This window comes from Armigeres subalbatus, unplaced genomic scaffold (assembly GCF_024139115.2).
Source record: "Armigeres subalbatus isolate Guangzhou_Male unplaced genomic scaffold, GZ_Asu_2 Contig205, whole genome shotgun sequence".
NCBI classification, from domain to species: domain Eukaryota; kingdom Metazoa; phylum Arthropoda; class Insecta; order Diptera; family Culicidae; genus Armigeres; species Armigeres subalbatus.
Window position 1 is genome coordinate 289,359 of NW_026942891.1, and position 12,136 is coordinate 301,494.

The 12,136-nt window shown below is 40.4% G+C and overlaps 1 protein-coding gene and 1 long non-coding RNA gene across 3 annotated transcripts; one reads left to right on the forward strand and one right to left on the reverse strand.

The window, feature by feature from the left end:
• Positions 1 to 3,762: 3,762 nt before the first annotated feature.
• Positions 3,763 to 4,901, reverse strand: LOC134203675 (uncharacterized). Its single transcript, XR_009977664.1, has 3 exons — positions 4,814 to 4,901; positions 3,942 to 4,070; positions 3,763 to 3,853 (listed from the first exon to the last, which is right to left on the reverse strand). It is a non-coding gene; the product is annotated as an uncharacterized LOC134203675 (long non-coding RNA).
• Positions 4,902 to 8,755: 3,854 nt separating this feature from the next.
• On the forward strand, positions 8,756 to 10,094 carry LOC134203670 (uncharacterized). Of its 2 annotated transcripts, none has more exons than XM_062678548.1 (2): positions 8,756 to 8,876; positions 8,937 to 10,094. In XM_062678548.1, exon 2 carries the CDS (start codon positions 9,451 to 9,453, stop codon positions 9,871 to 9,873), a length of 423 nt encoding a protein of 140 aa, XP_062534532.1. In that variant the 5' UTR covers positions 8,756 to 8,876; positions 8,937 to 9,450; the 3' UTR covers positions 9,874 to 10,094. The 2 variants fall into 2 exon arrangements, with proteins under 2 accessions (XP_062534532.1, XP_062534533.1); XM_062678549.1 differs by having other exon boundaries at positions 8,808 to 9,028; positions 9,108 to 10,094.
• The last annotated feature ends 2,042 nt before the right edge of the window (positions 10,095 to 12,136 follow it).

Here is a 12,136-nt window from a genome sequence, read left to right on the forward strand (position 1 = left end):
TTATTCCCGTCAATGTCCTGTTATAGAACTCCCCTTACCCAAGCTTAAATTTCTAGAACTTGGTCACTCCATCTGGATGCGCCCTATCTTTTACAAGAACAAATGCCAGACAGCCGAATGCCAGTTTTCCAGAACATTTATAAATCAAGCTAAACTTCGTGATAAGCTATGAATGTAGTAGAACCATAGAACCTCGCTCATTCGACACCATTTAATTCGACACTTTTCCCGGTAATTCGACTCTTGTCGAATTAAAAAGTGCTGGAGCACGTGCTCAGCTGTCACATTTCGCACTCACCGAACTAGCATTTTCTCAACAGGCGCGAATACTACAACACAATGGGAAGAACCAAAACAAAAAAGGAAACACGTTTGAAACGAATAAGTGAAGGTTAGCCAGTTTGTCGAATTAAAAAGTTACCCCGTTTACTCGTCACCAATCCCTATCGAATGAGCGGGGTTTTAGTTAGCCTGTAATTTTATCGGCATCATGTTTATCAGATATACAGTCCGAAGAACAGGAAAACCGCGTCATAAAATGCGTCATTGATTCCGATTCAGCTAAGACATATTCATCAGAAACACAGATAACATATATTTAGGCTGGTATCCGATACATGTGTAAACATCCGCAACAGTTGATCCAAATGTATCGAACATTTGGAATGCAATTGGCAATCGTTTGGAGATGGCGCGACGATCATTTCTACACGGACAGATAAGTCAACCCAAAATTTGAATTCAATATATGCACTGGTGAGAACATCGCAGAAAAAATTTACCCGAATTTGGGTAGTTTTCCTTTTTTGCATGTCGCATATTAGAAATTTATTTTGCTTGTCGCGTTAGTCCGCGTGCCTTATATTAGGTACTTTTCACTCAAATCAGGGGTTTAGTGTGTCAACCCAAAATTAAGTATTTTTTTCTTGAAATTGAGTAAAATTCACATAATATTGATGAAAATATACTTAATTTTAAATAGAAACTAACCGAAAGTTAGGTAAATTTCACTTAATTTTTGTAAACATGAGATTACTTAACGTTGAGTTCCCACACTTTAATACCCTTGTTGAGTGGTTTTGCTCTTCATTTTTTGACAAGAAAGGGAAGAGGGAGGAAGATGCAAGAGAAAAAACCAGATCAATCCACCTAGCGTTGGTGGTGCCTTTCTCGCGCATTGAAATAATAAGAAAAACGCATAAAAGAGGTCGAAATAGCACTTTAGGGGGATAGATTTTACTTTTTCCATCAATTCATATGCGTTTGCAGTCACTTGAATGCATTGCTGCAATCTTTGAAAAAAAAAATTTTTCGTTTTTGAAATTTTTTTTCCCAAGGGGGGACCCTTGGCAGAAAAACAATATTTTTTCAATAACTTTTGAACGCAATGACCGATCGAGCCAATTTTCAATAGGAAACAACTAGACCGCAATCCGCGTCGACTGCAACTTGTTGCGAGCAAATTGAATTATGCTAAGTACCGAAAAGTGTGTCTCACATTTTTGTACACACACACACACACACATACATACACACATACAGACATCACCTCAATTCGTCGAACTGAGTCGATTGGTATATAACACTATGAGTCTCCGAGCCTTCTATCAAAAGTTCGGTTTTGGAGTGATCCTATAGCCTTTACGTATACTTTGTATACGAGAAAGGCAAAAAGGGAAAACTAGCATAAATAAAAAGTCGCGACGGTTAACTTTACTGAAACGTTTATTCTTAACAAGTGCAAAAATACGAATGAGGCATAGAAAGAAAATTCGTTATTGAAATTAAAAAAAACCATTGGTAAAATTAAAAAGTTGCGTTGGTTCTTTTTCGTAGAGAGTTCCGCATGTTCAAAATAAAAGTACACCAACTTTTGTAATAATCATGACTCAAAAGTTCCACAACGCTCTAAAATTAAAAGTTTGAACATTCAAAACTAAATTGTAGAACTGTCAAATAAAAAAGTTTACAGTATAAAAAATATAGTGAAATATTTTCATTCAGAATCAATGTTTTCATTTTCTAATTAGAAGAACCCCAAATCCCTGCCGTGCTCCAATCATCTTTCCAATTGAAATTAAAATAAACAAATCACAAGGAATGGCTTTCACTTTTTATTTCAAGCTTTTTTATTCATTTAGACGGTGTAAGCTGCTGCATCTCGCGAAACACGGTGGCCACTTTTGTACACATCAGCCCGTGAACAAAGCCTCTGGCCAGGACAAGGGTGTGCAACATAGTCATCTGGGGACATTACGCCATGAATTTCCTTAAAAAAGAAAGAAAAATCTTGCATGAATATTGAGTACCATAAATATTATAAGCCTGGTGCCCCAGCCCCGGTACTTCAATCTTAAATTTTGCTCACGACTTTGAAGCACTGGAGCGGGGAACTGTTTTTGATCTTTGAGGCTTGTGAACTCCAGCACCTTTTCATATTTCTGTTTAGAAAATATCACCTACCTTCATCTTTAGAGTAGAGTGGGGCAAGAGTACGCACTTAGTTTTTAATCGATCATGTGGCCCTTATGAAGCAAGCTTCTGCATATCAAATTTGTGTCGATGATTCATATGCTCTTCCTTTATGTTACCCAGTGGAAAAAATATTGAAATTATTGAGATTTGTTTTAGTAGAACCCTTATTGCAAGACAAGTTAAAAACGCACTCTTACCCCACCGGTGGGGTAAAAGTGCGCATCAGGTGGGGTAAGAGTACGCATTTATCCAATCATGTGCTTTAAGTATATATTTACACAAATAAGAGTTAATAACATTCAATTGATGTTTAATGAGCATATATTAAGGAATGTTTAAAGATTACGCAGCTCTTAAAGGGGGAGGGGGTCCTAAAAATGTGCACTTTTATACGAAAAACCATTGTTTTTTATATATACAAAAAACTACAGAGGTAAAATATATATATCAGGTTTCGAGTGGCGTATACAAAGGAATTCTCCTTAAAGACAGTCCACCAATCACGTAACGTAAAATTTGGCTATTTCATCACCCCTCCCCCTATCTTACACTATTTGTGTGGTGTGAATCCTCTAAAAATTATATGGATCGTCACACATCTTGCAACCCCTCTCAGCTAAAAGTTGCGTAATTTATGAATGTTTCTTTTGATTAAATGAAATTATCATTTAGATGAAATTGTGTTTTCGTACTATGTTTAGGTGTACAACAAGTCCTAATACAATTTTATTATTTCGCTTCAGTGCTTTGTTCGCTAAATCCTTTCTAACACCGAATTACTTCAACTTATTCTAAAAACTTGTGATAATTTCGAATTCTGTCCCTTTTTTCTTAGTTGTGGATCTTTACGCTTTTGAAGAAGCCTTATTTCGACCGGAGATACGGGTTTGACATCATCATTTAAAGATTCATATGCGTACTCTTGCCCCACCGGTTCCTGCGTACTTTTACCCCACAGTCCCAAAAATTATTCAAGTAATGGTTTTGACTTCTTGGAAAACCAACCGGATTGGTGTTCTGTACCATAAAGTATTCTATACAATATGTTATCGAAATGGTATAATGTTCACCTGATTGAACGTATTTATGGCAATGAAATACTAGTTGCGGAAATCCAATTAATTTTAGCAAAATGACCAAAAAATTATCTAACTCCATATCTCCCTTGTTGTTTATTCAAATCGTTTACAATTACACATGATAAGAGTTGGCCAGAATACCTGTCAAACTGATGCAGTGCTGCTAGCTTATCTTTTTTTATTACTTCAAAAAATCGCAAACGTACTCTTACCCCACGCGCACTCTTGCCCCACTCTACTCTATTAGTGCACCGAATATTTTTTTCCGGATCCGGGACCATGGGTGATAGAAACATTTGCTGAAAAACAAAGAAAAACACATCAGAACTCTCGGATTATAACACGCTATTCACTAGCTATTTCTTATGAACGGTTTTTGAGACTTACAATCGGGTGGCAAAAGTTTTTTTTAACTAACATCCCATCGATGGCCGTTCACTTTTTTCGGAAATCGACGGTTACTAACTTTTTCTCGACCAACTGGTCGCCACCTGCAGTCTGATGGCTCAGCTGTAACTATGGGCGGCTTTTGTTAAAGCTCGTGACCAAAAATTGTATTTACATATGATATGAAATCTTGTTTGAAATACATATTATGAAATAACTCATTTGACAATATTTATAATAGTTATACAGATATTATATTGCATTGAATAATGTAATTAATTATATGTATTATTTAGGTAAATAAGAAATTTAAAAAAAAAAATCTTGTGAAAACTAATTAAACTAACACATATATTTAATTTAATGAATTTTGATTCATCTTAGTTTCAAGTAATTAGTAAATTTATTTATTATTAGATAATCTAAAAAAAGTAATGCATTGCTAAGTAAATTAAATATGGGTTTAATTTTCACCACCCGATATTCTATAGTGACTATGACACCGAAGAATTTTTGTGGAGCAGTGACAGTTAAAAAGTTTTACTGATGAAAATTTTTACTTTTTAATTTACAATCATACCGAACAGAAAATACTTTCAAATATGCTAGGGTAGAATACGGCTTTGGCAGGGTGCGACATTTGTTGGCACCCTCAACAATATTTGCGTTTTCCAGCAAACATACACTATTTATGAACATAAATTTGATTCAATCACACAATTTCAAGTCTAGGCTTTCATTTGAATAAGTTGTTCGTGTAAAAGTAGCAAGATTTGACGAATTAATCACCGAAACAAATTTGCACCTACGAAATCCTTGCCATTATTGCATCGCCCAAGAAAGCAGCAGACGAAAAGCAAACTGTTACTTACTTTTTTGGATCGCCTGTTTCTTCTCTTTATCGTGTATGATACGACAAATTAGGTACGTAAACTACTTTTTACACTTTATTACCACTTGATTATCACCAGAAATAGCAAATTTATCCAATATTTGCTCTATGTTTCACTAAATAAAATTGGGACTGTTCGTTTTCTTTGGCAGCAGCGCACTTTGGAATAGAGCGAGAGAATGTGTTTGTGAGCATATCAAACACACGCTAAAAAATACCACGTACAATTCCATGTGATTTAATTTAGCAAAACTACGAACAAAATATCCGGCGTTGGCATTTATTTTAAAAAAGTGTTAGAATACAAATGCTTCTATTCAGATTTTTACTCAGACCATGAATTATATCAAAAGTGATAGCCACACCGTAGTATTTTAAGCCTTATGTGGCTGACAGAACCGTTTTCCTTTTGCAACTTTAATACTTTCCAAGCTCATCAAAAAATCATAACCATTCCCGTTCCTACATAGCGCATTTCAACCATAAATAATTGCCTACTTTTAGGGTATTATCAATTATTCAACTGTGAAACGTAGTGTACGAATGAGGTGGCTCCAGCTCAATCTTATGTGTATAGATTTGGTTTTACATAGTTTACGTCGTTGTACACAACCCCCATGATTATTTTGATGAAACAAACATATTATGTAAGGACCTTCAAATCTAAAGACCGTAAAGAGCAAGTTGTATATTTGAAATTGGTTGATAGACTTTTGCTTACGCGTGAAGACCAGTACTGTAATTTCTCATTTTCAATGAGAGATGTCACGCGATGTTTACATATCTGCCCCTTTCAATATCTATAGAAACGCGATTGATGAATGGCATGCTACGAAAATCTCAAAAAATATTTGTCCCGTGACAGGGCATGAAAGTGTGCAATATCTGCTTTATTTTTGTGTTTATTCCCACTTTCAACTCGGTGAATTAAAGGAATATGATTAATTTATTGACTAGTCACTATTTTTCGCATATATCTATCACAATAACTTAGAAATTTTAATTTTAAAATGAAGCACAACATCCTTTCATGACTGCCTTTCATGTCAAATTGATCTAAGAACCCACGATTCTTTCATTTGGTCGCCTGAAATAGAAAAAGGCACTTTGCTCTCTGTCTTATGAGGATCACGACCTTTTCCAGTACTGGTGAAGACTCTAAGGCATTACAAAAGACAAAAGATGTAAATCTTGGCAGCGGACGAAAAGTATGTAAGTTCCCTTCTCCGAAATGGCCAACATTATTCAAATAGGTTAAAAATGGTAAAAGTTATGAAATTGTCAATATCTGGGTACACGGGTACCCTATCTGCCATTCACGTCTGTTTTTTGTTGGCCGCATAAGGGGTAAAATTTGTTTTACAATGTGTTTAAATGTTTTTGCCTATCTTCCACGTGACATAAAATTGATGCCAAGGCTAAAATTCATGTTTTGTTTTAAGCCAGTTTTGATAATTAATAAAATTTCTTCCAAAATTGAGTGAAGCGAGATGAGCGTGCGGCCGATTATTATGAATGAATTTTACTACTAGAGGATATAAACAACCAGCATTTGGCACCAATACATTACTAGTTTTCTACTTCCATGTCTAGTTCTGATAATAGAAATTGCTATGCCAATAGAAGAAACGTTGACCTGTTACTTTATATTAAATTTACTAAGTTTGTGGTAAAAGATATTATATTAAGTGAACACCAATCATCAAAGGAAGAGCATACGAATGTATACCAGTTGAACTATACCTGTGTTTTAGTGTAATTATTCATTATTTTTATCATTCAATTTGGCGAATGTCTTAGACTGCCAAGAATAGGTATTTTCCCCTATTTCACTTTTGCATGGAGTATTTAAACTTTTGATTTAAGAAATTTTTTACACTTTTCAAATAGAAAGTACAAAACATTCTGTTAAACCATATTTGTTTTCTGTGTGTAGTGACGAAATGCATCGTCAGTTCGTAGCTGTTATATGTAGTAGTGTCATCATCAGTATGGAATACACGCTTATACCAAGCCAGACAGAAGGTGGTCAGTGTCTACTCCCACACTCCTCCTCAATGAGCACCTATCATCCATGGAAGAGGCTCATTCGCTCCAGCATCTCCCGAAAACGAACGGCGCCCAGAGGCTTAGTGAGCGCATCCGCTATCATTTCGCCTGTCGGGCAGTATACGAGCTTCAAGTCTCCTTGGTCACAGAGGTCCTTTACGAAGTGCATCCTGGTGTCAATATGTTTTGACCGTTTAGTGGTACGCTCCGCTTTCACAAAACTGAGACAACTTTGGTTGTCCTCAAACACTGTCGTAGCCTTGCTAGTATCTTCGCCGACCTCTTCAAACAACCTTCGCAGCCAAATTAGCTCTTGGGACGCCTCGCTCAGCGCTATGTATTCGGCTTCCATTGAGGATAAACTCACACATGATTGACGTCGACTGACCCAGGAAATAGGTCCAGATCCATAGAAGAAGATAAAGCCAGTTGTCGATCGTCGGCTGCTTTGATCGCCGGCCCAGTCTGCGTCTGAGAAGCCAATAATGTTCCATCCGTCTCCTGGTCCAAATTCAAGTTTGTAGTGTTTGGTTCCTTTTAGGTACCTCACGACGCGCTTTGCAGCTTTCCAGTTTCGTTCTGTTGGTCGGCACACACACCTTCCAAGAATGGAGATACTAGCTGCAATATCCGGTCTCGCGTTGACTGCTATATATAATAGACCGCCAATTAGACTGCGATACCTTGTAGCATCAACTAACTGGTCACTGTTTTCATCTGTATTAGTGTAATCCTAGGATAGGATGTGACAACTCAATTGAAACTGCCTTGTTGTTTTTTAGTCGGTTGCTCTGACGAGGTGGTCGCCAGTGCATCCAAATTTATTTGGTACAAAATCTTCCAAATATTATGTATCAAAACTTGATGTTTTTCTTTCTGTTCCATCCACTATTTATGTAAGAGAAGTGAAAGACAAAATCATCAAACCGGCTCGGTAGCACGCCTCGCGATTTTCGATTTTCACGATGTCGTTCATGATCCACATTGTCGTCCATATTTCCTCTTTCTGGTTCATCCGAATCAAATCCGTGAAAAGACTCCTCTCCTGACCCATCCATCGCATCGTCCCAACCTTCGAAGCTGCTCTCACTGCAAAGATCTTGCCTCGACTCCATTGGCTTGCACGGAATATCGATCTCCTGTTCCGAACTCACACTTATTCCGTCAAACTGCTGCTGTTCCGAGCCATCATTGTGTTCGATAAACCGAGCATCTCGGCTAATGGTTATCCGGTTTGTAGACTGATCCAGAAAACGGTATCCCTTATGATCCTCACTGTATCCGACGAAACGTAATTTTATCGCCTTTTGGTCCAGCTTAGCCCGCTTCACATCCGGAATATGCACGTAGGCTTCACAACCGAATACACGGAAGTGACCGATGTCTGACTTTCGCCCCGTCCATAGTTCATAAGGTGTTCCTACGATGACTCTTGATGGTAGTCGGTTCTGCAGGTACGCTGCTGTCATCACTGCTTCACCCCAGTAGAGTTTCGTCATGTTCGCATCCGCCAGCAAGCAAATAGCCATCTCCTGCAGCGACCTATTTTTCCGCTCGGCAACCCCGTTTTGTTGGGGTGAGTACGGGGTCGTGAACTGAGCTTTCATTTGTAACCTGCGGCTACAAATGTTATTTGCGGCTCCTCCGCAAGCGGTATTTTCCCGTCCACTAAGCCCACCGTGTAATTTATCCATCTTACATTAGCGAGACAAACAATCTCACTAATATAAGTGGTGAATACTGTGAGTACCGCAAAATCACAACACCATACATGCTGCATGGGTAATATTCATTTAGAGCGGTTTGAGCATGAGCAAAACATAAAAAGCTCACCGTATTTCTTTCATCGGCCCATACAGAATACACTATATGTAACTTTTCGTGTTCTGTCGCTACCAATCATACTTATAAACTCAGCTATCGTCTTGAGGAGGATTATTCTGTCCGAAACTCCTGTCGGAGTAGTAGTGCGCGTCGGTTTTATAATATTAATTGTAAGTTCTTGTTGATTATTACTAGGTGTAGAATTCTAAAATAAGTGTACTCTTTAATAGATACGGCATTAGGGCAGTGAGTCGGCAATAGTGGCTATTGTGAAGTAGGGCAGCTGAAAAGAAGTGTGTGCGTGTGTGAAACAAGGAAAAAGGTAAAACTACTATTGAATGGTACTATTGTTGGTGATTATTGTTAAGCGTGGCGTCACAAGGTGTTAAAGATTGGGTCAGGTCCATATTGTGGGCCTTTTTTCTTTTTGTGCCCTTTTGGCGGTGCCGGAGGTGGCGTGTTTTCTTCCACAGAGCAGACGTGCTTCAGTTCCCAGGGCCAGACGGTGCCGAACAAAAGTATATACGGGCAATTGGACGCGAGATCGCCTCGCACGTGGCCGAACAACTATTGTTCGAGCCATCTCGCCATTGTGCATAGGGCGATACCCATTATCGTCTCGATCCATTGTCCAGGGATCAATACAGCCACGCATGGGCCCGGCCACGACGCCATTACTGCAGTGACCAGCCACTTCGTTCTTCGACCGACCAAAGCTCCGTTCGACCAAAATCATCGTCCTGCATGACCAAGGCCATCGTCCGACCAAAGCCACCACCCTGCATGACCAACGCACCGTACGACCACAGCCATCGTTCGACCAAAGCCACTTCGTTCCTCGTCGCCAAGCACCGTTCAACCAAAGCCATCGTCCAACCAAAGCCACCACCCTGCATGACCAACGCACCGTTCGACCAAAGCCACTTCGTTCCTCGTCGCCAAGCACCGTTCGACCAAACCATCGCCCTGCAAGACCAAAGCACCGTTCGACCAAAACCATCGACCGACCAAAGCCCGCCCGCCAGGTCAGCAGTCGTTCGACTTGTAGCAGGTCCGTCCAAAGCATTCACGGTGGGATTCGACCAAGAAAATCTCGGGAACAGGCCGACACTTCCGGCGATCGTCCAGTGCACCAGCCATCATCTGTGCTCGCGGTGGGATACCTGAGAACGTCGTGGACAAAAGCCATCGGCGAATATGCAGAATCATCGAGAGCCTTCTGCATGTCGCTCGCCAGCAACAACCATCGTCAGCAAGCCTTAGCAGTTACCTACGCCGCTTAAACACCAGCCCGACACCATAAACCGCAAGTACCCATTCCAAAACCCTATGACGTCACAACGACAAATATTAAGGTTTAATAAATAAGCATGTAAAACATATTGCCGTGTAGGTAGCAAATTTATTAAGATTACGCAGCCCTTTAGGTTTCTCCACCGTTTTGGCCTTTCATCGTTTTTCCGGGCTCAATTCGGAGTCGTCAAGCCTCGCCTACGGTGTTTCGGTTGTAAAATTTCTCCTCTAGCAGCTTTTGAGTCTCCGAGGTGCGACACTGTTTGGCAGGTTTTCGATCGTGTAACACAGGTGGGTACGTGCCGCGCGACACACGTGCGTGTGTAGCTCCTGCTACTGGTGAGTAGTACCGTGAGCGTCTGTGGTGTGTGATTACTAAGGTAAACGACCCTGTAATTGTCTCCCCTCCCTAGCTTCGGACAGTAGCTAGCGGGTAACAATTTGGCGCCCAGCTAAAATTAGTTTTTTTTCACATTACCACCCCCTTCCCCTCACAGGAGGAGTGAAAACAGTGTACTGTTTAATTTTTCTTCGTCCTCCAAACGAAGATTGTTTTTCAAAGTTGAGAACTGTTGAATCAATTCGTTGATCGCGATGGACGTCGAATTTGATCTACTGTACCAAAACCTTCTACTGCATCACCTCGAGCGAGAGGAGATAGTGTATGAACTCGCGATTCGTGGTCTTCCATTTACGGAAACGGAAACGCGCGCGGCTTTAATGAGACGTTTGAAAGACCACATTAGAACTGATTCCAACGCCGGTATCGACATTTCGCAGTACGACGTTCCGGCAGAGGCCGATATTAAGCATATTATTGCTAAAGTCAAGGAAATCCGGAGTTTCCTGGCTCCGAAAAATAAATACGACGGTTTACGCGAAAGCCTAAAAACAAGATTAGCTCACTATTACAAGCGAACTAAACGTTTAGCTGAAATTACCGATAACGACGATGAACTCGCGGGGATAGATGGTTTAATTGTATGTATTCGCGAAACATTTAATAATCATTTTTCGATATACGCATCGGCCGGTTCAAGCGATATGATGGAGAAGTTAAATCAATCGATTTCGAGTCTTCTGATTTCAATTCAAAACGCGTCGAGTAACGGTAAACACTATGTCTGAAACTTGATTATGCATATGTACAACATGTGATAGATCTAGTTCGGAAAAGGTATTGGAGGGTAACCGCCCCTTCGGTGGGGTTTGATCCCACGACCCCAGTTCGCATGACAGGTGCTTTCCCTACTAAGCTACGAAGGACCTCCGTCGTCCACCGCAGCTTAGCGGGTACTGATGAAACCAAATTCCCAGCACCAGGTACCAGCCGATCTCTCGCAATACATTTTCAGAACTAACTCTCTCAAATGTATTTTTGTACACATCATGTCAACCAAGTAGGATGAGTATTTAGTATTGTCCGGCTCCTACACACTTGCTTCATCAGCAACGGCGCTCAATGAAGTAGGGTTGTGTGAGGTTGTGCCAGTTGGTCGTCAGATCCCAACACGACCACACAAGCGAAGAGAGATCGCCACTCGAGATCAGTACATTCAAAGTTAATTGCCTATATGCCGGGTATTAAGCCACCCGGAGTGGAAATAAAAGTACCCGCTAAGCTGCGGTGGACGACGGAGGTCCTTCGTAGCTTAGTAGGGAAAGCACCTGTCATGCGAACTGGGGTCGTGGGATCAAACCCCACCGAAGGGGCGGTTACCCTCCAATACCTTTTCCGAACTAGATCTATCACATGTTGTACATATGCATAATCAAGTTTCAGACATAGTAATTAATTTCCACTCCGGGTGGCTTAATACCCGGCATATAGGCAATTAACTTTGAATGTACTGATCTCGAGTGGCGATCTCTCTTCGCTTGTGTGGTCGTGTTGGGATCTGACGACCAACTGGCACAACCTCACACAACCCTACTTCATTGAGCGCCGTTGCTGATGAAGCAAGTGTGTAGGAGCCGGACAATACTAAATACTCATCCTACTTGGTTGACATGATGTGTACAAAAATACATTTGAGAGAGTTAGTTCTGAAAATGTATTGCGAGAGATCGGCTGGTACCTGGTGCTGGGAATTTGGTTTCATCAGTACCCGCTAAGCTGCGGTGGACGACGGAGGTC

Excerpts from the sequence above, each read along its gene's own strand:
- LOC134203670 (XM_062678548.1), top strand. The coding sequence starts at position 9,451 with ATGACCAAGGCCATCGTCCGACCAAAGCCACCACCCTGCATGACCAAC.